The sequence below is a fragment of the Chelmon rostratus genome, chromosome 12 (assembly GCF_017976325.1).
Source record: "Chelmon rostratus isolate fCheRos1 chromosome 12, fCheRos1.pri, whole genome shotgun sequence".
NCBI classification, from domain to species: Eukaryota; Metazoa; Chordata; class Actinopteri; order Chaetodontiformes; family Chaetodontidae; genus Chelmon; species Chelmon rostratus.
Window position 1 is genome coordinate 12,927,398 of NC_055669.1, and position 25,127 is coordinate 12,952,524.

Below are 25,127 nucleotides of genomic sequence, written 5' to 3' on the forward strand. Positions count from 1 at the left end.
GGAGTCTGGGCGCTGGCCATTGACAATATGAGTACGGAGCCAGGGCTGAATACAGATGTGCTCTGGACCAGTGTTCCCCAAAATAGAGGGTCAGGACTCACTAGTGCTTTCTGGGTCACGGCTCAAGAGAGGCGATGGAAAATAGGTTCATTGTGGGGGACGCATGAGGTTGGTTAAGTTTGCCTCGAAATGTATTTTTTAAAAGCTGCACAGGCAAAGGCCAGCACAAAGTCACACTGCAAAGTAACACTCCGAAGACGATCTTCATCAGCGCACTAAAAATGCAGATATAGCTGTAAACAGTTCGCCCTGCCTGCTAGCCAGCCGCACTCAACCAGACGCCTGTCAGAAGTTTAAAGGTTAGTTTTGTGCTTGCAGTAAAAACTCATACGAGAAAATAAGTGTTTGCGAGTCTCAAGAGTAGAACGGCTCGCTGACAGTAGGTCAGACAGGGAGACGGGGAGGGAGCTAAATACAGCACTCTCATTAATCTGCCAATGATGCCAAGACTGATGGTACCTGTCCCCTGCTATCAGCGCACAGACACTTCAGAGACAGTCACTGCACTTCTCTGACACAGAGCGACACATCTGTAGAGGGGCGGACACGCAAACACCTGCACGCGCACACAGAACAGATTCAATAAATGTTTACGTTTTTGCACGGGAAAGTGGGAAAGAGCGCGGCAAGAGGGATCACTCTCCATTTCTGCTCGCTGAGATGCAGTGAAAGCATTATTTGTTTTAAGTATTGCAGTTTGATTAATAAGTTGTTAGCTCGCATTCATTCTATTCAAGATTCGAGCTCTTTAGTTGCCATTAATCACAACAGCACAATGAGGAGATTCTGCTCAATGCTGACTGAGTAAGAGCATCATTATAGCTCGCTCATCCTCAAGTGTGCGTGTGTGTGTGTGAGAGGGAGAGAGAGAGGGACAAAGACTGGCTGTGAGTTCATGTGCGAGAGGCTGTGTTCCTACTTGTAGCTACTCCTTTGCGTGTGTGTATGTGCATGAGTGGTGCTGCTGACTTGAACACAGTATGATGGATAACAGATTGGTGCATCCCCCTCTTCAGTCACTCTGCGCTCTGTCAGCCGCCATAGGGCTTTCTGTCGCAGACAACGTTCTAGCAGCGAGCACAAAATCCATCTCTCAAAAGGTGCCGCCAGACTAAAAACAGCGTGGATCAAAATCATGCACACACCCGATAACAATTCACTGATTAATTATTTGTCTCGATGACCATGGTGATTAGGATGCATTCATTTTCTTCTGATTAGGGATCTCTAATCACAGATGAGGTTAATGGGGTTCTCATTCATTCACCTATTCACTTGCAGCATTTAAGAAAGCTTCCTATTAACCGTGTGGCCTCCTCCTCCGGCCCCCTCCGGTGTGATACACCTTTCAATTTACGCAGCAACCTTTTCCACCTCCTGCTTTGACAACAACTACATTTGACACATGGTAAATTGTTTTTGGTTTTTTTGTATCCCTGAACATGTTATCATTGGCGAGTGGTGTGGAGAGGCTCATAAAGTAGTTTTCTGGCTACAAAAGCAACATTCAGGAGGTGGACTTGTTAATGAGGAAAAACAAAACTAGCCTGACAGGTCATCACATTATGTCAGCTCCCAGTGACAGCCTATCCCACTCGCTCCCTGTCGAGTTGTTTGTTTCGCAGGGACACCATCAAAATGCATCCCTCCGTCTCCTGCGACCTGTCTTTTTCTCCCCTCCCCGGCCTGTGACAGATAGTTCAGCACAATCTATCAACCTCAGCCTGCCTCAGTCAGGGCCAGTGCTTTGTAGAGCCACGTATGGACGCAACGCACACACAACGGCGCACATCCCCGAGTCCGTCACGCTAAAAGGGATAAACATCTGGCGGCGGAGAGAGAGAGAGAAAAACGGAGGTCAAATCGATCTGCGCTCTGTCTGCCATACACTGATCCCCCGTCACAGGCTGACCTCTGCACATGAAACTCCAGTGCTGCATTTGAATACAGAGGGTGCAACACCTCAGTCTGACTGCAGTGGATGAGAGTACTGACAGAGGAACTCATGGACTAAAATGTTTGTTCAGATGATTATTAGGATTAGGATGTTGGAATGGGTGTGAATATAAGGAAAATAATTATTAGAATAACTGACACGCTTAAATATTTGTGGTTTTACTGAGAGAACAACATGTATGAAAATATCTTTTGTTGTTGGTTCTAATAGTTTACACTGCAAACCTAAAGCGTTGATTTGTCCGAATAAAAAAAAATGTGTATTTTCACTGCCTTCCCTTCTTTGATACTGTATATACATATAATTCATTTTTGTTTGACCAGGTCTCGAGATATAAAGCACCCACACAGTGGAGCTGAAGGTGAATGGAGGTGACCGGAAACAATCATTAGCTCTGCACATGAACAATTCTCACTGAAAACACACCTACCAAATAAACCAGTGAAAGAACCACGCTCATATTTCACTATTAATTGGTAGCTGAATGCTGAATATGTCATAATTATTATATATGAATGCGGACAGAATCTGAAAGTTGCGACAGCGACACACAGATTACCAACTAGAGGTTGTTGTGCACTTGTGAAGTTGGAGCCCCATTACTCAAAGCCTCAGTGTGCCTATCTCTTTAAGTCTAATTAATTTCATTATCTGAGACTGATTCGATGTAATTAAAGTTCTGTTTGTTTTGCTCTGAGATGTTGGATAGTCTTTCCTTATTACTTGCTCTGCCAGCTGAGCGTTGTAGTTTGTGATTGCATTTTGATTTTCGAATTCACTGTGGTGATTTTGCGTTTCATATTTCCGCTTCCAATTTGTGATTTTATTCTGCTCGACAAGGCCGCTAATTTCCATTTTAAAGGATGCACCTTAGTGTCTATCATACTACACTAGTCTGACACATGTAGTCACGTGCAAATACTTAGTTTGCACGCGGTGCATTCACATGCACACGCGCATGGCCTCAGCGGTGCAGGACGTGATGGTGGCTGTGACAGCAGAAAAGAACAAAAGGAAACATAAGAAGATGCACAAGCCATCAATAAATGTCATTGCTCAAAGTCTTTTGCTTGGAGGATTGTGGAGTGTAAAATGATACTTGGCCATGGGACATCAATGCACTTGGACATTTATTATTTAGATAATGACCTCATTTAGCATATACACACATCTACACAACAGTTATCCAGTCATGCACACGTGCAAACAAACAATAGCGCCGAGTTAACACGTCGACCTTCTGATATTAACATTGACCTTTGAAAGCAATCTTTTCTCCCAGCATGCAACATCAGATCAATAAACATTGCTGCCAGGTGATGCGTGGAGCATTATCGGCCTGTTGCAGGCTCAACGATTGGGAATGCGTGCACGCACACACACACACACACTCATACACAAATATAAAAATGCAACAAAGCCCATGTCAAATCCTAAATGTCAAAACCTTGTGCTGCACACAGAATGTGTGTTACGTCAGTGATTACCACTGTAGTACCCAGTCTCAAAACACTATCACTCAGCATTGACTTGATGACCATTACTAATTGTTAATCAGTGTTTTGTGTTATGTGGTTAGAAGCAATGAGCACAAGTGAGAAAAGCAATTAGCAGTTCCAATCTCTTCGCCCTCACTGTTTTTCTCCTTCTCTGCATTTTTCCTTGTCTGCCTTTTTCTCCCATTTTGCCCTCTCATTTTTAGTCTACACCCCTAGCACAAAAATGCAGGTGGCTCAGCCATCTCCCTCTTCTTGGTTCAATCTCCTTATCCAATCAGAAGCAGACCCCATTACCATACAGTTTCCTAGTCAATGATTTCTCATTTAGACCACACTCCCCAGATCCTCAGCTCATTGAGGGCTTGATGGATGGCCTGTCGAATATGCATATGTGTGTGTGTGTGTGTGTGTGTGTGTGTGTGTGTGTGTGGATAGGGTTTTAGCCAACCCCATGTGAGGACACCAGACAGGTGGAATGAGGAACCAGATTTAAAGGACCGTTGGGTCAGACTCCCATTCCTAAAAAGTTCAAATTTTTCATAGTGACAGCATCGTTATCGGCTGCTCATTTGTTGCACGGAAGAAGTTTAAATCATTTGCTTTGCGAAATATTTTTTTCAGACATGATCTTTTGACAAACTCATGCTTTCTGATCGTATCAGCCAGTCTCGCCTATCCAGATGTCAACATTCCCACCCCCACTGTCAACCATTACCCCAAAACTCTCTCCACTTCCTTTACTGTCTCACCGCTCTGCTGGGAAATGCAGCTGTTCTCAACTGCTATCAAGGTTTTGCCACAAGAGTTGTTTCCCGAACTCCATACATACAAACTGGAAGCAGATGTTGAGTGCCTAGTTTAGGCTGTTAAAGGGGACAAAAGTTGCATGTTCAAAAAATGAAGGGGAAATGTATTTCACAGAGGAAATGGAAGAGCTGCTCAAAGCCGAAAAAAATGTAATTAAATCTAGGATGGTGGTGAGATGGCTCGAGGATGTCTTGGATAACAGAGTATTAAATCTTTTTGCTTTCTTTTCGTGAGGTTTAATTGTGAATGGAACTCCAGAGTCGCAGGTTCACTGATGCCTGTTACATGTTGAATCATTTCCTGTTAGTACAAGATTGTAAAGTGCACGTTTCTTGCATCAAACAGTAATCTATGACTCATATTTAATTAATACTGAATGCAATTAGCGTGTACTGTTGTATCTGTAGCATAACATAATACCGGTAATGCCCCAGTAATCAAGATCTACTACAATATAGAGCGCTGGTTGGCATGCAGGCAGCAGGAAGAACAAATTCTCAAGCCAGAGTAATACTGTGTAGAGACCGCATAAAGTCTAATCACACAACCACGCTTTAGCCAAAAGATGAGGTTAACCCTGAAACTGAATGCCACAGAGACCGCAAGAAACGTAATTAAGCTTTTACTTGGGTCTACTAATTTTCCAGGTTCTTTAATTACAGAAACTTTTCCTCTATGAAATGTCACTGTTTACTTCTGCTTCACTGCTTCCTGCAAAAATATCTTACAGTGAGGCAAAAGTAAGATGAGATACATCTGGGGTCTCGGTTTGGTGTAGCAGGTCACCTAAAGGCCTGAAAAAATGGATTGCCCGCTTCTTTTGTCCTCCCAGAGTGACAAGTTCAGCAGACTGGCCTCCCCCCAGAGCTGCAACCACTCCCAGCTGAACTCCAGGAGCAGCATGACGACTGAGAAGGTCAAGGGTCAGAGGTTATTATGGATTGTTCTGAGTCGAAGAAGATGGCTTAAGTCCCATGGGCTGCTCAAATGTCAGCTGGATTCCCAAAGTGTCATCGGGAATCCTTCCAAGCTGCTGGAAAAGTGTGTTGACACTGTAGCGTTTGTGTTAATTATATATTTGTGTTGCTTTTCTCCTCATGTGTGCAGCATGAGGAAGGCATGCCTGTTGGTAGAGCACAGCCGCTTCTCAGCACTGAGTGAAAACACATCCTGTGGTGCCAAACAACACTTGATTTACTGCTGTGCTCGGTCCTGTTGTGATGCCACAGCGCCATCTGGTTATTAAAATAAGTCACTGCAATTAGGCATGGGCTACAAACGCTATAAGCCTAATCAGAATCAAAATCCAACATCAGAATCGGCTTTATTGGCCAAGGACATTTTAAAAACTGTTCATTATAAATGGCCAGGCAGTGGATGTTTGTGTATCAGAGGGTTAGTGACACTGTATGATTGCTAATTGTTCATCAGGGTGATGCCTTGTGGGGAAAAAACTGTTTCTGTGTCTGGTTTGTATTGTGGCGTTCAGTGATCTGTAGCGTCTACCAGAGTTGGAATAGGTTGTGTCCAGGATGTGGGGGGTCTGTGGTGATGCTTCCTGCTGTTTTCTGGAGGTCTATAAGTCCTGAATGGAGGGCAGGTTGCCGTCAGTGTTTTTCTCAGCAGTCCTTATAGTCAGTCACAGTGTGTTCCTGTCCTGTTTGGTGGCAGACCCAAACCAGATGACAATAGATGTGCATGGAACAGACTGTGTTATTCCTGTGTAGAGCTTGATTGGCAGGTGTAGAGGCAGGTTAATCTTCCTGGCCTGAAGCAGGAATTACATCATCTGTTGCGCGCTCTTGATGATTGAGGCTTTGTTTCAAGTCCACCTTAGATTCTGGGAGATAGTGGATCCAAGAAACCTTAAGGTTTCCACAGTGAAAATAATGTTGTTGAGGATGGTGATGGGGGGCAGTGTTGAGGGGGCCTCCACAGTTGTGAGCGTGTTCAGCTCCAGGTTGTTCTGACTGCACCAGAGGACCAGCTGTTCCACCTTCCGTCTCTTTGCAGACCTGTCACCCTCTCAGATGAGTCCGATGACTGTTGTGTCGTCTGCAAACTTCGGGAGTTTAACAGACACGTGAAGAGGGAGAAGAGCAGGTGGGAGAGCATCTTGTGAGATTTTTCCCCGGCATCCCCTGCTGCTTCCTGTGTGACAGGAAGTTTAACATCCACTGACAGGTGAAGGCTGGCAAAGTGAGCAGGGTCAGTTCTGAGTGGAGGATTTCTGGAAAGATGGTGTTGAACGCCAAGCTGAAGTCCAACAAAACAACATGCCCTGAACCCTTCATTGGGATGCATGAGCATGGTGGTGACAATTTGTGGATTTTCTCATTGTTGCATTACCTTTTAAAGTAATATTTCATTCAGACAAAAGACATTTCAGAGTAGCAGTTTAACCAGGTCATATTCTCTGTGATTTAACTTGATGTATAAAAGCAACAATTCATCATTTCATGCTTTTCCCGTGACACAAAAAATATCCTGATCTCACATGTTGCTGTCTCCAATTTCTACATCCAGCACTGGATGTGGAAAAGATACCATCTTAAACCAGATGTTATGTTTTAAAGGTAATGTCAAACACTGACCTTCTTCGATTGTTTCACACTGGAACACACTCAGAACAGCTACATGTGCACTCTGATGTATGTGCATGACAGGACATCTGAAATCAAAAATCCTTTTTCTCATACGAGCCTAAATGCAGCTCTGTTTATCTGTGTGCCCTGGCCAGCTCCTTCTGTCCACAGATGCTGGGGCTTTGAAGCTTGAGAGCGAGATGCTGGGCTGAAAAGCTCCTGAAAAATGACACTGGAGAATGATTTTGTATCATCACTCGACAGAGACTTCCCATCAATCTTTTGTCAGGGCCGGTGGTTATTTTCGGGTTATTGCATGAGCTTGTCAAATTTTAGAATTGGTGTGTGTGTGTGTGTGAGTGTGTGTGTGTTTGTGTCTGTATGAGTGTGTGTTTTCTATGATAATTTGTGTTTGTACATGCCAGCCTTCCCAGTAACAATGCTTCCAAAAACCCAGTGTTTTATAAAGCCAAGTAATCCTAAAACTGTGAAAGGTTGCTGAATTAGCATTGGCCTTTGACTCACTACATATCCTCTCCTACAATACTGTATTTAGGAACAATGGCTTTGCATGAAACTTAGTGTGAAGAGTAAACCAGCCAAAGAAAAAGCCATCGGCTGCAAAACAACCTCAAGCAGAAAAATTAACATTGACCCCTAGTGGTGACAAGTGGAAACTTCTCCCTGAAGCAAACCGGATAATACAAATTCTGTTTTGCAGGTGTTTTAATGAACAGTTTCGTTATTGGCATCCTCAGGTGCTGCCCTAACCACTTTTTCTTTCTCCTTTCTCCTTCCAGACTTATTTGTGGCATATTTAATCTCCATGACAACAGTCACAATAGTCACCCACTACATCAACTGTAGCTGTTCAAGATGCGCTGACATTATACTGTAGTATATTCTGGTGTCCAGGTTGTAATAACTGTGTGAATGTTTTGGTATTTATTTCATATTTCAAATCGGAGTTTATCAGATTTGTGAAGAAACACTGTAACATTTTAAAGATTTCTGTCTTGTAACATTTGCGATATATAACTGCAATGATTAAAAAAGAGCTGACAGGAGGTGAAAACACACAGCTGGAAAATAAAATTGGCCAAAGTAATTTCTAAACTATGAAAGAACAGCTCAAAACAATCCCGAACCCACATGGACCCAAACAATTAACATGTAGATGTTTGCACCACAGACATTAAAAGGAGTTGTTATAAACATTTAACTTAACTTCCTGTCAGCCTCCTTTAATGTTAATTTAACACGGAGCAAAAAAAAAAAAAAAAAAAGTTTCACAGACCTTTTCTGCTCGTATCCACTCAGCTGATCACAATCAGCATCACTGCTGGACCACTAGAGGGCGACAGACGAAAGGGTTTTACCGACAGTGTTGGAGGACGTATTCAGATCCTTTACTTAAGTCAGAGTACTACTACCACACTATAAAAATACTGTATTACAAGTAGAAGTCCGGCATTGTCAATGTTACCTTAGTGAAAGTGTCTAAGTATAATCAGGAAAATGCATGAACATACCAATAAGTGTTAAAAGTGAAAATGTGTTCAATGCAGGAAAATGGCTCCAGTGACTGTTGTACTATTATATTTTTTTTTTATTAATGCATTATTATTACTCATGCATCAACTTCAATGCAGATTTTTACTATTTCACTTGGTTGATGGGGTGCTTTTAAGTTTTTTATACCGGCCTGAAACCTATTCAGAAATAGTGAACAATAACCACAATAACCCAGAGGGCAACAGGACACCTTCACTGTTCTTGTTTTATCCTCAAAAATATTAAGAATAAATTCAAATGATTAGTAAATCCTCACATTTCAGAAGCTGGAACCATGGATGAAAAACAACAATGAAAAAAATTTGTGAAAAAAGTTGTTAAATAAATGTAGCTGAGTTAAAAACCAATGCTAACATGTGAATTATAGAGGGGATAAAATATAAAATGGCATGAGATTAAAATACTCAGGTACTTCAAATTTGTACCTAAGTACACTACTTGACTACATGTACTTAGTTACATTCCACCATTTGTTATTCTAGACAATAAATTGAATGATGTGACATCGCTGTTCACACTGTATATCCCCACTGTGGAAGCTGTCAGGAAACGACTGCTGCAAGACAACACCCTCCACAATAGAACCAATCTCAAACCAGATTTGTGACCTGCTGGACCACTGTCTGAACACCACCTACTTTCAGTACAATGGGACATTTTATAGACAAAAGCATGGCTGTGCCACAGGCTCACCACTATCTCTCATTGTGGCCAACCTCTGCATGGAAGACACAGAAGGCAGAGCCCTGAACTCCTTCAGAGGAGACACACTGAGCCTCTGATTTAGATATGTGGACGACACATGGGTCAAAATTCAGGAGGTACAAGCCTTCATAGAACACATTAACTCAGTGGACAGTAACATGAAGTTCACACGAGAGGACGTCAGGAACACAGCTGGACTGTGCTGTACACACTGTAGAGTACAGCCGCCACCACGTTGGAGTACACAGGAAACCCACAGACACTTACTCTTTGACTTTCACCGCCCACTCGAGCAAAAGTTAGGAGCTGTCAGAAACCGACAGTGCTGAGCTCGTAGTGTACCAACAAGTCCCCAGGCCCAAGAGACGGAGCACAAACATCTGAGGGATACGGTTAAAGCTCGTGGAAACCTTACTGAACCTTTGTGAAAACAGCCACAAGACTCAGGAAGAACACCAACGCTGCGGGTGGTGCAGAAAAGAAGAACAAATGCAACAACATTGTCATTCCGCACATGTGAAACTCTGGAGAAGATTCAACAAACGCTGCGTCCCTGTGTTTTTCAAACCCAGCAACACGCTGAGAAAGAAGCTGGTCCACCCGGAAGAACCTGCATACTCACACACGAGAAAAGCAATTGAGGGTTTGCAGTCCAATGCAGTGAGGAGCTGTATATATCTGGGAAATGAAACAACCGTTGAACAAACATATGGCTCAACACCAGAGGGTCCACTCCTCAGGTCAAGACTCAGCTGTTTACCCACGCCAGAAAGATAAGGGATACTCATTGGAGGACAACAACATATATCATATTCTGGATAGACAGATGGTTTGAAAGGAGAGTAAATGAGGCTATTTACATGAAAGCAGAGACACCATCCCTCAACAGAGGTGGAGGTCTACAACACCTCTTATCCCCCACAATGATCTTTTCCGTTCATCCTCCTTCTCAGCAAATTCAAGAACTTTTCACTGTTGGCAACCTTAGCGACTGTTAAGCCGCACCCAAGTGGCTTCAATGACCTTGATAACGACCCCACAGAGGTTAAATACCTTTGACTCCCCACCAGCCAGTTAGAGCCGAAGAAGCCTCTTGGATGAGAGACGAAACGTTTTCAAGTGTCGACAGCCAAGTCCAGCTGCCCTTGACTCAACCCTCCTTGGATACGCATGACCTGGATGACTGAGAACCCCCACAGACACCTTTGCATTTTGAGTCATCTCATTTTTCCTCAAAATGCAATGAAAGCCTTGCCCCACTGGGGGGCAGTATGTGCATTAACACTGCACAAGCCCGAGCTAGAAGTGTATCTGTGTGAGCTTTTTGTAGTTTGATCCATCTCATATATCTGACAGAGGCAATGATGTGAAGCCCTTGATCTCAAATATAAGTACTGATGTAAAATTATATAACAACCGAGACAGCTACTAAAGAGAGAGAGCGTGAGAGAGAGAAGCAGAGAGGGAGTAGGAGGCTTCAGTTCAATTACAAGGCAAATCAAAGAGAGAGACAGAGAAAAAAAGGTGAGAGAAAATGTCTAATAAGCCAAAAGGCAAAAGAGCACAGCGCACATTTGCAGCCATGTAGGGAGATTTAGGTGGAGAACAGACTGCCTCCGAGTGTTTTTGGCTGAACTTCCAGACTTTGACACTGATGTTAAAAAGGGATCTCTCTCTTTCAGTTTCTGCCATTTCTGATGCGAAAACCTGCATGCATTCTTTGTGTGATCCGAAATCAAATAGATGGGAAGGAGCAGCTAAGACAATAGAATAAGTACTTCAAATACCATGTTTACTTTTATCAAACAGTCGCTCACTGTAAGGTAGCGTTTAAAGACTTGGTCGGTTTAGCGCTGCACCTGCTGCTGAGGAGAGAGTCAGAAAGACATTTTTCTCCACTACTCTGGGGACTTGATTTGCTTTAACTTATTCAGCCACCTCGTAAAGTTTCTCTCATTCTGAACTGGAAACATATTCAATATGTAGCTCGTGATTACCCTCCTCTGATACATTTTAATGGATTGAGATGCAAAGTGCACGATCCTGGTAGCATCTTGCTGTAAGACATGATGGAGCCTGAAGGCAAAGGCAGTTCAGGGTGTGTTGAGCTGAGCAGATTTTACTGACAAGTGCTCTGCCCTGCTGAGCTTATGTTTCCAACACAGAGACAATCTAAGGTTGCGAAGCAGCCACTCAAAAAAGTGCTGCGAAGCAAAGGCCAAGTGGGAAGCCAAAAGGCTGAGAATAGCTGGTGTGCATCCGGTGCAGCCGTGTGCACTGAGAGTGAGTGAGAAGGCGAAAGGCTTCACACACAATCGATAGCCGAGAATGTGTCGGCCCGTTTGCGTGCACACAAGTAGATACTGAGGGAGTAGGGTTGCAGAAAGATGGCTGGTAAGTTCGCTGTAGGGGACAAAGCTATCACAGACTAACACATAATAAGTATGAGATTGATTTTAAAAACAACTTGAGAGCTGGGGCTGTTCAATTTATTCGGACAGAGTTTGAGTTTGTCGTTGAATCCCTGTGTTACAAAATCAAACAGACGAGGGTGTGAAGAAGGTCAGAGAGGGCAGAGAGAGTGGCACTGGAGATTTATTGTGACATATTTTAAATATTCATAACCTTGGTTTAATATCGCCTCCCTGACCTGGCTGCATGCTGCCTTCTCTCCTGGCGTTTTTCACTCCTATAATTTGCAACCTCATGGCAGACATGGAAACATTGCAGCTCAGCACTAGAACCACAAAGAAAGCGCTTAGCTGCAGCAGAGCTCCACGTGAAGCGTGGCACCCCGGTCTCCCGCAGGATCACGGTCAAGTACACCTTGTTAAAACCACCCCGAGGACGACGATCACTCCATTGTCTGCACACAGAACGAGACAAAGCACTTAGTGTGCTCCGACCATGTGGCGGCTTCTGCTGTGTGGAAACACCAGACAGCAGCTGTCACCCCTGACATCATCACTGGAGCGAGTTGGCTCTTTCTTAGGTGGCAGCGTGCCCCGGTGCGCTCTGGGAAACAACTTGGGCAGATGGGAAGGAGATTTCGAAGAAGAGCAGACGCTTCCTTTCCCTAAGAAACCTAGACGTGACTGATCTGACACTGTTTGTGCGAGTTGAGCCATTTGTGAATATAGTTTAAAACCTTCATGAGACCCACCAGATGTTAAATAATATAGATTTTTTCTCTTATACTTAGACAAAAACACAACCACGCCCACAATTAAAGACACAGGACACAGGCATGTTGAAAATCTTACAATGTATATAATTGACACAAGATTTCAGGTACAACAGCAAATGAGACATTTGTATTTTTCAACCTCTTTCTGGCGTCTATCTTCACCATAAGCACAAACTCTCCATAGATTTCTGTTAACAACAAAACCAAAGGAAATAAAAACAACAAAATTAAAAGTACTTTTTTTTTCCCCTCATAAATTGGCACCTTTAAGAAATTCCTCTCATATTCAACTCAGTGTAGAATACAGCTGTCCTTAAAGGTGGGATAATCAGCCACCTAATGAATGAGGGCAGGGGTTGAGGCGCACAGCAAACCGATGTGAGATCAGCGCTCGGCGCAAACCTTTCCCCTGCCTCCTCTCACACACAGGGGCTTTGTGTTTACACTGTTCCACCATCGCTGAACAGGAGACGTCTTGCTGGGCCACATCTATCTGCATACACACATCCCCAATCAATAGTCGTTTCTGGAAGGTGTTGACTCGCGTATTGATCGACCATCTTGTGATGCCTTTGTGCAGACAATGCCATTTATTGGCCTCATAAAAGTGCAGGTTTTATAAAAGGGAAGGGGGACTTTGAGCAACAAATTAATGAGATCAAAAGGTGAAGGAGGAGGGGTGGGGGAGGGGGCGGGGGTTGTGCAAATTTCAGCCGATGACATTGTGAGGCAGTCATTGAAACTGAAGTTGTGAGTCACAAGTTGTCTTTGAATTGGAATGTCACCATCACAGTTGGAGTCATTTCTCTTTCTTTACCGGGCTTAACGTGCACTTTCACATTCATAATACAGATTTTTCGAGAGGGGTCGCAAAAAGAAGACCCATGCGGCGCTCTTGCTTGCTAATTCTTCTTGGTTCAAAATGTGTGGGGTTTTTTTTCTTTCTTACTCCACTGGAAGATCTAATATTATTAAAATCTCTCTTTTTAAAATCTCAAAATTGACCCCAACACAAGACAAAGTGTCAAAGGCAGTCACAGGCAGATTTCTCTTTACCAGGGACGAACAGAAAGACAGATGCACTCACGTGGACGAGCATACACAAACACGCATACGCACAGCAAACGTAGCAGTCATTAATAAAGCCTGTCAAAAAACAAACAAACAAACAAAAAAACCTGTCAGGTAACACGCATGACAACAACCTCACCCATCTGAAGAGCAGCAATTAACCGAGAAGCTAACAGATGTTCTGCTCAAACTTTGACAGAGCCCCCGACTACTTAATTGGATCTTCAGTATTATCAACTGTCATACAATGAATGATAGTGGATTGTCCCAGTGTGCAACTGTCCATTTCTGTCCTCCACATTAACTTTCTCTGTCATACACAATACTGGCGAGCTATGACACCATCAATACAGATTGGGAGTTATTACAGAAGTAGGTTGAAATTCCCATTTTTGAAAAATGAGCTGCATTAATCTCCCATTGCTGTCGGTTGAATAGCACTCCGTCAGACAATGTTGTTCCAATGCATTTCAATACATTTCATTGCTGTGCCATCCGAACATGATTTATAAAGTCTCCATCGCCCGTCCCTCGTTTGCCCTATCAATCACAGACAAGCACACACATCCACGCACGTACATGTACACACATGCAAGCATTGACCCGTCATCCTGCACGCAGCGTTCTCACGCGAGAGCTTTGACATTTCTTTGAATTAAAACGTGGTATGTGTTGCCCTCCCCAGCAAGCTCCTCATCAGGAGAAAAGCCTTGCTCTGTGTTCCCACAACATTCCCAGTAAGGTTGACACGTAATGAAGCACTGTGTCATCGTCGTATTGTCTTGCCATCATGTAGAAGCATGAGGAACATTTTAAAGGTCATTATAACTGATGAGCGGGGAGGGGGGCAGAGGATGTAGGGGGTGGGAAGAAAGAGGCACTGATATAGAAAAGTAGCGGAAAAATGGAAGGCAGATATGGATACACTGTGACAGATGATGAAATTAGAGTTATAGCATACAATGATCTGGCCATTATAAAAATGTTGATACCTTAGTGGCTATTTTTTTTCCCCTAGAAAACAACAAAGAAGCGATCAAAAATATGCACACTGCTGTGTCTGCCATAGAAATAGTCGTACAATTCAGAGGCGTGCATGGTGCGGCTTTTACTGTGATATGGATCATTGCTGCAATCAGACAAAATGCATGACGTTGCTAGTCGCAATCATGACGTTAATCACAGCAGCACTGGACATTTGCAGGACCACACAAACTTATGCATGTTATATTTTTGCTCTGCTGTGCACATAAAAAGAATACAGAAGAAATAAAAAAAAAAAAAGAGCGCTACATGACAGCAGTGTTTCTGCCTCTGTGTACATTTCTGTCCTGCTACACGTTTCCAAAGTCACTAACTGTCAATCCTTTGCAGTGGGGGCTATCTTAAACCGACACCCCCGCTTCAGATACAGTGCTCTATAGTGGGACGCTGCTGTCATCTGAGACCTGGCTCGCTCTAGCATGTGTTTTGCTTACACCAGACTCTCGAGTTGATCCGACGCAGCCAGCGGGGTCTGGAGAGAGAGAGGGAGATCTGCCTGAGCAGGAGGGGTGAGGGGGGCGGGGGAATGTAGGGATGAGCGGATGGATGGAGTGGCGGACGGGTCACGTTACTCCCACATTAGACGATCATGTCAGTGTGAATGTGATCACGGTTATTATTACAGCTTACATGATGAAATGGCAAAAAGTGCTGACGCGGAGTGCTCTCATCCTCGCTGGGTGAGGCTTAATGCATTAAGAGGCCTGGTGGGTGGCGCTGACCAGATTATCCTTCTTTAAAAGTCATCAATATTTTATGCCATTTGAGTTTGCGGTATGCCTATAAATATCGGAGAGTGATCACAGCACTCTGGGGTCTATTGTTCGAGTTATTAATAAATAAATAATTCTACTGGAATACAAGTGCTGTTTTTAAGTAGTGGAATCAAATATATGTATCTGAGCGCCACTGCAAAGCCCCATTCTCCCTCTCCCCGTGGTGTCAACACCAACATACTGTTAACAATATAGTCTTACACATGTCTTAGGTACAGATATAATCTCAGAGAACCCAAACACCAGAAACAAAACATTAGAAGATGCGAAAAGACCAGCTCTAATGGTGTCATAATATAGCAAGAAATTAAAGAGCGGAACCGAAACATTTATGAATACTCGTAATTCCATTTTGTTCTAATGCAAAACCAAAAGGAAGTCCATCCAAGTGATTTTTTAAAATTGTTTCCTTATACTTGTTTAGTTTTGGCAAAGTAACTAACCCCCCAGCTTCTCCTTCCTCCCCTGTCAGACTCTCCCCAACCCCTGTGTCCCAAACTCAGTCCCAGTTGGTAGATTCCCCCCGTCAATTATCGCCGGAGCAGCAAAACGAGAAGTGAAAGCAGGTAAATGGCGACGCAGGGGAGGTTCTGGTTGGCCGAGGCCAAGACCTTCTTGTTCTCCGGCGGGTAGGCGTAGAGTATGGGTCGGTCGGTGACGGGGACCACCAGGCGCGGGCCCCGGGAGCACGAGTCGTCGGCGCACATGCCGCTTCCTGAGCCGCTGACATCATCACCTGTGGACAGAGGGTCGGGACGTGAGCTCAAAGGAACGACATACATAAAATTTACAAATGGCGTTGCCTGCGTATTCTTATAATCAACATATTCATAGCGCTGCCACAAACTCATACATATTAAACATACTGTGCACATACTGTATTTGTACAAATTAAGATGAAAGTGTGCTTCCTCCTCAGATGAGTTGTTTATTTCCATTCATCTGGGATTTAAAAGCTTTTAACGATCAGCGAGTCATCTGAGAGGAAGTTTCTTTGTGGATGTGCTTGAGAAACTTGTGAGCGGGGATGCTCAAAGTACTCACTGGTGTCCTGAAAGTCCACGTCCTGGCCGTTGAGAGCGTTCTTCAGGCGGTGCGTCATGATCTTCAGCTGCATTATCTCCTGGCGTGTTGTTATCTCTGGCTTGGTGATGTCAATTTCCACTTCAGGGTTGTTGATCTGATTGGCTAGGCCATCACCCATGACCTCTGGAAGGTACCTGCCACACATGAAATCTTGTTTGACATGCAATATATATGCATAGTCTATATATGCACATTTTTCAGCATTTCGTCACAGTTAATCTTTAATTGATTTCCTTCATTCCCCTGGATTCTGCCAACCGCTGGTAAAACAAGAAGAAAACCAGAATGGGACCACAAACAGTCATCGTCACAACACTTCCATATCCAACGTATATGCACATATTGTAAGAATTGCCTCAGTCATCCAGTCAGAGGACTGCAGGGATTGGTTTGGCTGATTAATTAAAAGATCTGTAAGATACAGAATGACTCAATATAATGATACCAATAAATCTTGAGCAACATTCATGTGAACTCTTTTAAATGCTTTTTTCTGACTTGGTGACTGATATGATTCGAGTTCAAGTTTAAGGTGATCAGCCAAACCAACCTCTGTAGTCCTCTGATTGGATGACTTAAGCAACTCATATACAGTATATACATTTTATGGAAGAGTCGTGATGCTGCCCATATACCTACCCGATGAGGGTTGGAGAGGCTTTGCAATCAAATACTGTTAATATTTCAGTATTTCAGTGTGTCAGTGTATGAGACAAGCTAACATGTTGTGTAACAGCAGCATAACCTAAGAGGAGTCAGAAAGTCAGCAAACTGATTCAATAATGTTCACAGCAATATCTATGTGAAGTCTGCTAACATTAGCCACCATAAGCTACTGGTCATACCAGACCAAATAAGACTGATTGAAGTGAGCACGGATGCGTTTCACTGCTCCTGAATTCAAGTTTTCACTTGTAAGTACAATATGATAAATGTTTTTCATTCAAAACGTATTCAGTCTAGGTTTAATATGGAGAGTCATACAATATCATGCATCCATCATGGAAAGCCAGTATTTGGTGGCTGGGACTGCTTGTCCATTTTCTGAGACATCCAGGTTATAAATTCTAGAAGCAACCCACAGTTCCTCTTATATTCACTTCACAAGATACATTGTACATTTTTGTATTTTAATATTTTACTTTGAAATACATTTCTTTGCAGGTTTCTGTGCCCTACCTGGCACGGTTCATGCCGTTCCAACACTTATCCTCGGCTCCTGTTCCAGTGGCCACTCTGTCACTGCACAGAAGGCCGGGGAGAGAAACCCAGTACGGCTGCAAATCCCTCAGTCTCATGGTTACGTCAGACACCTGCGGCAGAGTTGACGAGAGCACATTCATGAGCTTCTGCACTTTGTCCAAAATCCCAGCATGATGGGAGAGTAACAGGAGAGTAAGAATCTTCCTCAATAACCAACTGCAGTGCTCAGTCATCTGACTCATTCATCCGGCCAAGCATTCACTCCCATCTAATCACCCCATAGCCTTGTGTGTAAAGGTGAAATGAACAGCAAAAGGGGTTTAATAACCCATGATGAGCAATGACTCCTGCATCGTAAACCATCGGCTTGAAAGGGCCAGATTAGGCCATCAGAGAGCAATAACAAGGGCACAGATTCAGTCGGTTAAATACTAACCAGTTTGTCCATTCTGCTGGAGCTGGATCCCAGCTTGTCCTCCACCATAACCTTCCCTCTCTTCATGGACTCGTCGACTCCTGTGCTGCTGGTTCCTCCCTCTCTGAGGTTGCCACATGCCTGGAACAACTGGGGGCAGGAGAAAGTGAAGCAAACACAGACAGGAATGTGGAGAGAAGATGCATGAGAGGGGGTTAACGGAAGGGTGAAATGAGGAAATTGACTCAGTTCTGTTCAGACAAAAGCTTAAATTTTACACAGCTTTCCAAACACTGCAGAGCCCAAAACAGGTCTTTATCATCCAATTAACCTTCATCTGCGGCTGGTGGCGAAGGCTTCAGACCTGTTCTATGAAGCTAATTTACCTATCATATATAGTTCATACTCAGGATCTTTATCAGCACTGGTATTAACAAGACTGAAGTCACACTTGAACTAGCTCTCTGAACAGAAACCTGCAGCCATACTGCACCAGCAAAGCATTTAGCATTTATTGGAGCAATTCATCTGCAAACAAAAAAGCATGAGCATATTAGTACACAGAAATCTCCACCTTTGAAAACCAACAGCGAACAAGCGGTGCTGCTTATTTGCATGACCCCAAGAGTCAATCACAGCATCGCTCCAGCAGAATGGTTCACAGCTCAGAAAGTACCACTCGTCCCTGTGGGGTTTACATTTTATTAGAGGAGCCCGGGGAATACAGTGAGACCGCGGTCAATCTGTCATCCAATCTGTCCTGCTTAGAGGAGCCACAAGCCTTTGAACCTTCACACATAACTTTAAAATAATCCTGTCTTAAGCTTCAAGTCGTGTCTGTCAGCATAACTTGTTGTGTTGTGTGGTTCACAGTAGATTGAATAATGGACATACAAAGTGCGGTGTTGACTCTGTTGTCTGAGTAGTGGCAGATCCCTCAAGCATATTTACTTATGCATACTGCAATCATTTTTACCCATATTTGGTGAGTTCTTATGGGAAAAAGTACATAATGCGACATATGGCTTTTGATGTCAACAGATTATGTAAATAGGAGATAATCTGTCCTACACAGTGTTTACCATAATACTTGAACATAGTCACGAACTGACTTCTGTGGGATCAACACAGCTATTTCCCCCAGAGATGAAGATCAGAGGCTGAAGCTGTGTGTGATTACCATACTGAACCAGGTCAGAGGCAGTCTGCCAGGCTATGGCTCACCTCAAGCCAGCCAGGCTCTTTAACAGCAAAAGCAGCACAGAGGAAGCTTTGTCTTTCCTCTCACCATCTACACTGTTTTCCACCTTCACCAAACAACTCAGTGAGGTTTCCACTGCTGCCAGAGCCTTTTAAGGATCATATAAAACTGTTGCTCAAACACCATTAAACTGTGAAGTAAACGCTTGGCCCACAGGCTCTGTCATGACTCACATCCTTTTATTTTCAACCAGGTACGTGGAGCGTTGCAACAGCACTAATATAGTGGCAGGATAGGTGTTAATTGTACAAACAAATGAATGTGGGGGAAATGGGGCAGCGGAGTGAGAAAGGACGCAGTGTCTGAGCTGACGGATCCAGGGTGTGTGCATTAGCTTGCACAGTGGCATTTCCAGAGACAGTAAGGATTATTTATTTCCTTACTATTTCTTCTGCCTTACCAGGTGATATGAATATTTGAAAACCCCTGAAACTTGGTTTCAAATCTTTCGCATTTCTCTAAAACATGAAATATTCATGACTAAAAAAGATAATCAGCTAATCTGCTTCATCGGGGCTGCGTGGGCGTGCTTTGAGCAGATTTGATTGACAGTCGCCAGGCTGGATAAACAAACAATCCCACAACTGTCAACTCATTTCAGTTCTAACATTGCTGAATCCTGATTGGTGCACGGAAGTGCATGACTTCACATGGTTTTTCCCCAACTGAGCCCCACCCACGTCAAACCACTGAAGTTTGTTTTGTGAAAAAAAGAAAACTGTTGTTGCTTATGTAGGACCACCTCATTCATAGTAAGAGACTGATCGAGGAAATAGGCTCTCAGGGCCTTTTAAAGTATAATGCCAGCAGTTTTATAGATATAAGTACGCCAGTTTGGCTTTGATTGACTTCTCTTAGGTAGAAAAAAAAATCTACATATATCTAAGTCTGAGAGGTTCAAGCAACCCTTTCTACAGTTTGCAGCAAACATCTGTTTGGCTTCTTAAAATATATTTTCAATATAACCGAACCTCTTTTTTTACATTGCATAATCAGTCTGCTTTAACTAGAGCAACATGCAGACATGGTCTCCTCCAATTACCTTATTTAAAATGGCATAAATTATGCACCTCACGCACCGGCGCATTAGTGTCCTCTCTGAAGACGCTTCTGTGACAGAACCAGAGCGTTCTCCTCCATTAGCAAATTGCCGCAGTTGTGGCACAGAGTGAACTGCTTTTATAATCAGGGGAAATAGGTGATTTGATTGGTCATGACTGAAGCAAGACCATCACACCTACTAATACTGTGTATTCCCAATGAAATAAAGGGAGTGTTGTATGTTACAGGTCTGCACATCTCCCTAGTTTGTGTCTTCATCCAAAGTAAAAATCACAAGCGAGCTTCCATGTGCAGAAATCAGAAGGCACAAAGCATTAATTTAATTTGTCATCAGAGCTATTCAAATACTTTTTAATATTCAGTGGCTATGGTGGTTTCACTTATGCTTAAATTTTGGTTCAGGTCATAATATCATTTCATGTCTTTGAATCCTGTGTAGTAAAAACAGTTTGTATGGTTTGGTCAGCTCTGTGCAGCTGCATGCGTGTCCCAATGTGTGCTCTGACCTTGCTGTTGATGGTCTCTATATTATCCATCATGGTAAGCATGGCTTCTGATATGCGATATGGTAGAGAGAGAACCACGCTGTCCACACCAGATGGGCCATCAAAGCGATCAGCCACCTGTATCATTGTTTCTACAAAGACAGGAGGTACAGTTAGCGTGAAGAATGCGTGAAATGTTTCATATGTCGTACACTGGTAGAGCGATTCTGCTGCATTCGCCGCACAAAGTAACATCATGTGTCGGGTGAACCTTTGAGCAAACATATGGCCGAATTGGATGCACGTGTGGATATGTGTGTGTGTGTGTGCTCCCCACCTGCCAGATGCCTCCACTCGGTGTTGAGGTCAGCCTGGTTGGCCAGACAGCCCTTCATGACGTTGCTGCAGTAGTTGGCACAAGGTCTGGCGGAGGCCATGCCGCGGCAGTGGGGACAGTAAGTCATCCTCATTATGGCCCGCATGCACTCCTGGCTCAGCTGCACCTGGAGCAGGGCACAGACAAAAATAAACACACCACCTGGATTTAAAAAAATACTGTTTAGTCAAGCATATATGAGCTAATAGCCTAAAGCTAAAAATGATAGCAGCAGTTGATCAGACTGCACATTTGACCACTGCATGGCGGCTACTGTACCAGAGAATTAAAGAAAAGTGTTCAGTTTTAATAAGACGCGAAGATGGAAATTTTTCAGGCCAGACAATGACAGTCACAGAACCGTGGGAGGTCGCCTCCCATGGTGACCCGTTTTTTTTAGTTTGCACCAGACTTTCATTCAGCATGGTCTCCTTGGAAACCACTTTGGGAGAATTCGCTTTTTGTTTCACACGCGGTGAAAAGGCCCTGACATTCATACAAGTATTCTCAGTCCCTCGCTCCATCCTTCCTGCCTCCTCCATTTCTCTCTCTATCCCAAGAGGCTGCTCCCCCAGGAAAGGGCCTTGGTGCGTGAAAAGTGAAACTGGGTTAATACCAGTAAGCTCTGTTCACAAGAGAGTACAGCTATGCATACAAAACCTCGGGAAGTGTGTGTGTGTGTGTGTGAGAGAGAGAGAGAGGTGGAACGAGCCCAGCTACACATACAAAGCTCTCTAAGCTGACATCTGGGCCAGCCTGATGCTTTTCCTGGAAACTGTTCTTCCAACAGCAAAGTCACAGTTAAAACCAGCTTTTAACAAATATACAGTGGAAACAGGCTCCGAGGACAACAGCAGGGATCAGGTGGGAAAACAAATCAGAGACACTTCTGAACACTTTACAGACCTGTCCAAAAAATTCAGGTCTGCTCGGCAACATTGGACATAAAAATAATACTTTTCAGACTATGGGCAGCAGAATTGTACCCTGATAACTATAATCAACATTAACAAAGGGAGACTCTCTGGAGCACTTGTCCTTCATGGTGGTAGTATTCAGTGTAACTTAGTCTTTTATGCAGTCTTTATCTCTTTTCATATTTCCTTTTCTGATTCTCTAACACATTATATACTTTCTTTCACCTATCGAGAATCAAAAATATTGTTTGTAAAGTTTCAAACAACCTTCATTATGTTCTGTTGGGCGCATCAACCCAATTTCCCCACAAGGATCATAAAAGATTTAATCTAATCATATTTGATCCACATAAGGAAAAAGTTATTTATTTTGACACAGTTTCAACTCTAAATTTAATCTTCAGCTACATTTAAGAGATACATAATAAGCCTAAATTAGTAAATGCATCTCTGATGTATAAAAGAGACCAATAGAATTTGGTAATTGTTGCCAGTTGCTCAAGGAGGACGGCATGAAGTGAAGTAAGTGACACAGAAAAGCAGTAACCACATTCCCAGGCTTAATCTCAAGTCATATGAGACATGAGTCAGATCCTCACTCCTGCCCTCCTTCCCTTCCCTCCTCCCATGCTTGCCCTACCACTCGTTAGCCAGGGATGAGTCAGATGAATGCTCTTCTGGCGAGAGAGAAGAGCGAGGGAAGGGAGCGCGCAGGGGTGAGCGGGGAAAAAGACTGAAAATGAGAGAGGCAGGGGAGTGCTGAAAAAAGCTGCGAGATTTACCGAGGGGCGTTGGCAGGGGAGTGAAAAACCCTGGGTGATGTTAATGAAATACTTATTAAGGACAGACAGTCATTAATCTAGATTCTGTTACATCATCAATACAGTATTAATGTTGGGGATCCCGGGCCAGGCACAACAGACATTAAACAGCATGTAACTCCTCCGCGGTGCTAATTGGAGGTTGATGTTGACAACTTCCTCTGTAACGAAGGCGATGTAAGGGAACGGCAACGAGGGCTAAAAACTGAGGATTATCTTAAGTATCGATAAATTGTGAAAAAGTCCCGTCTCAGTCACCCCGAGCATGAGGGGACGTTCTTAGATTGTTCAAAAGGGAATTGACAGATGAATAAAACGGGGGAAAAAACAGCATATCTTCATCCTGATAAATTACTTAAATGTTTAATTGCTTATCAGAACTGTTATTAATGTATTTTCTGACAATCAACTGATCAAGTAACTGTTTCAGCACTTGTTGAGGCAGGATGCGCCTTCACACACACATTCACTCTACCCTGATTGGACTCATCTCTACACTGGCCTGTCGAGAGACATCAAGAGAAAGTCTTAGGTTTTAAACACTCTCTTTGATGTTTGTATGTGTGGCTGCGTTACATTTTAACACCCGTACCCTTGCTTGTCCTTGCTTCACCTTCGCAGCATGCTCCCCATACCTGTCAGTGCTTTCTATATTGCCCAGAGCGGTCGAGCCTGAGACTCCTCTGTCTCTCTCTCCCTCTCTCTGCCTGTCTTTCCTCTGTAATTAGTTGGGATATATGAGCGACCTCTCCCCCCTTGTGTTATAGAGCGAGCCAATCCAGACTCCTTGCCTCCAGAGTGAGCTATGTGGCGCGTGGCCTACTTCCTCCACTCCCCTACCCAAGGGAATAAAACAGTCCGGAAAAAGTTAAGGACACGGCAACTGGTGCAGCCCGCAGCGAAAGCAAGGGAGGAATTAATACTTAACCAGGAGGAAAGGATGCATCTCACTGTTGAGATCTCTTTTTCTGTCTTAGAAAAAAGCACCTCTCAAATTATTCAGTTTTTCCATGCATCTCGGTCTCTCTCTGCTCCTTTCAAGATGCTCTTTCATCACCTTTCACTACATCTCCTATTTTTCATGGCTAATCCGACTAAAAAAATTGCAGGGATTCATGTAGCGTTTCCTCTACATTGGTTGCAAACAGACTTTCGGAGCGCACACGTACACGCGGAGAATTTCCTTTGATTCGCTCCACCTTTACACTTATGCGGTATAATACCTCCCCGAGCAGCATGTGGTGAACATCTTCAGTCATTACGCCCTTTAAGTGGCAATACATAGCTATAAATAGGAGCGGTTGTCTCATTAGGGCCCAATCAATCGAAGATGGAATTACAGAGGAAAGGAGGGGAAAGCTAAGATCCAAATTAGTGTACCAAGCTATTTACACTAAAAGGAGACAGAGGACAGCACAGGGCACAGCTCTGGGAAATATCAACAGAAATGTTGGAGCACAATTTACTGGGGAAGGAAGGAGAATAAATGATTGAGTGAGTGAGACAGGGACGAGGGAGGATGCTGGAGTTTGTCACGGTCTTTTTATCTTCCTCCCTGGCTTTTTCTCACTGTCTCATTTGTTCCCATCACAGCGCAGTGCTGCTCCAATCTGCATAAGCACAGCACAGTGCTGATTCTGTGCTGGGGGAAGACAGTGACACACAAATTATGGATATGAAATTGAACAGTTGGTAGAAGTCTGAACTTCTCTCAGTCAAACTGTACCAAACCTTGATGACTCAAACGGTAATTAGACAAACCCGTCTCCTCGCACGCTGTAGCGGGCCGCTGAGATTGGAAATTCCCTTTCGCAGAGAGTGTGTCCATGGTGACTGTCCATGTAATACAGTGTGCCCATGCCTCCCCTCTTGCGTCTTGTGATGAGTGTGTGCAAATAGGGCAGAAGGCAGTGCATGACCTCATTCAACATGGTTCCAACTCCAGTGCCCTGGCAGTAGCGTCCCTGGATAACATTTTCTAATTACGTAAAAGCTGCGCTAATTATTTACGCGTTTTCTCCGGGCCAGCCTTGTCTAATGAACACATCGCTCACTGTCCTTCAGAAACAGCGAAATGGCATCAGATGGGAAATGCGCATTGAGAAGTAGCCACATGGGGGAAATGTGCATCACCGTCGGAGGGGAATGAGGGAATGATGAGGTGCGGACGTCTTTCTGTGCTGAGAGAGATGCTCATCAGTTTATCATCTTGCTGGTAGAGCTCCGCGGGGGTCG

The 25,127-nt window shown here is 43.7% G+C and overlaps 1 protein-coding gene across 1 annotated transcript in view; it reads right to left on the reverse strand.

The window, feature by feature from the left end:
• Nucleotides 1-12,436: 12,436 nt before the first annotated feature.
• The window catches only part of gpc1b (glypican 1b), a 63,459-nt gene continuing 50,768 nt past the window's right edge, over nt 12,437-25,127 (reverse strand). The window contains exons 6-11 of the mRNA XM_041948463.1: nt 21,116-21,281; nt 20,800-20,930; nt 17,992-18,120; nt 17,532-17,665; nt 16,311-16,486; nt 12,437-16,002 (exon numbers count right to left, since the gene is read on the reverse strand). Of these exons, the coding sequence (XP_041804397.1) occupies nt 15,797-16,002; nt 16,311-16,486; nt 17,532-17,665; nt 17,992-18,120; nt 20,800-20,930; nt 21,116-21,281 (942 nt within the window). The 3' untranslated portion in view covers nt 12,437-15,796. The remainder of the gene's footprint in view (nt 16,003-16,310; nt 16,487-17,531; nt 17,666-17,991; nt 18,121-20,799; nt 20,931-21,115; nt 21,282-25,127) is intronic.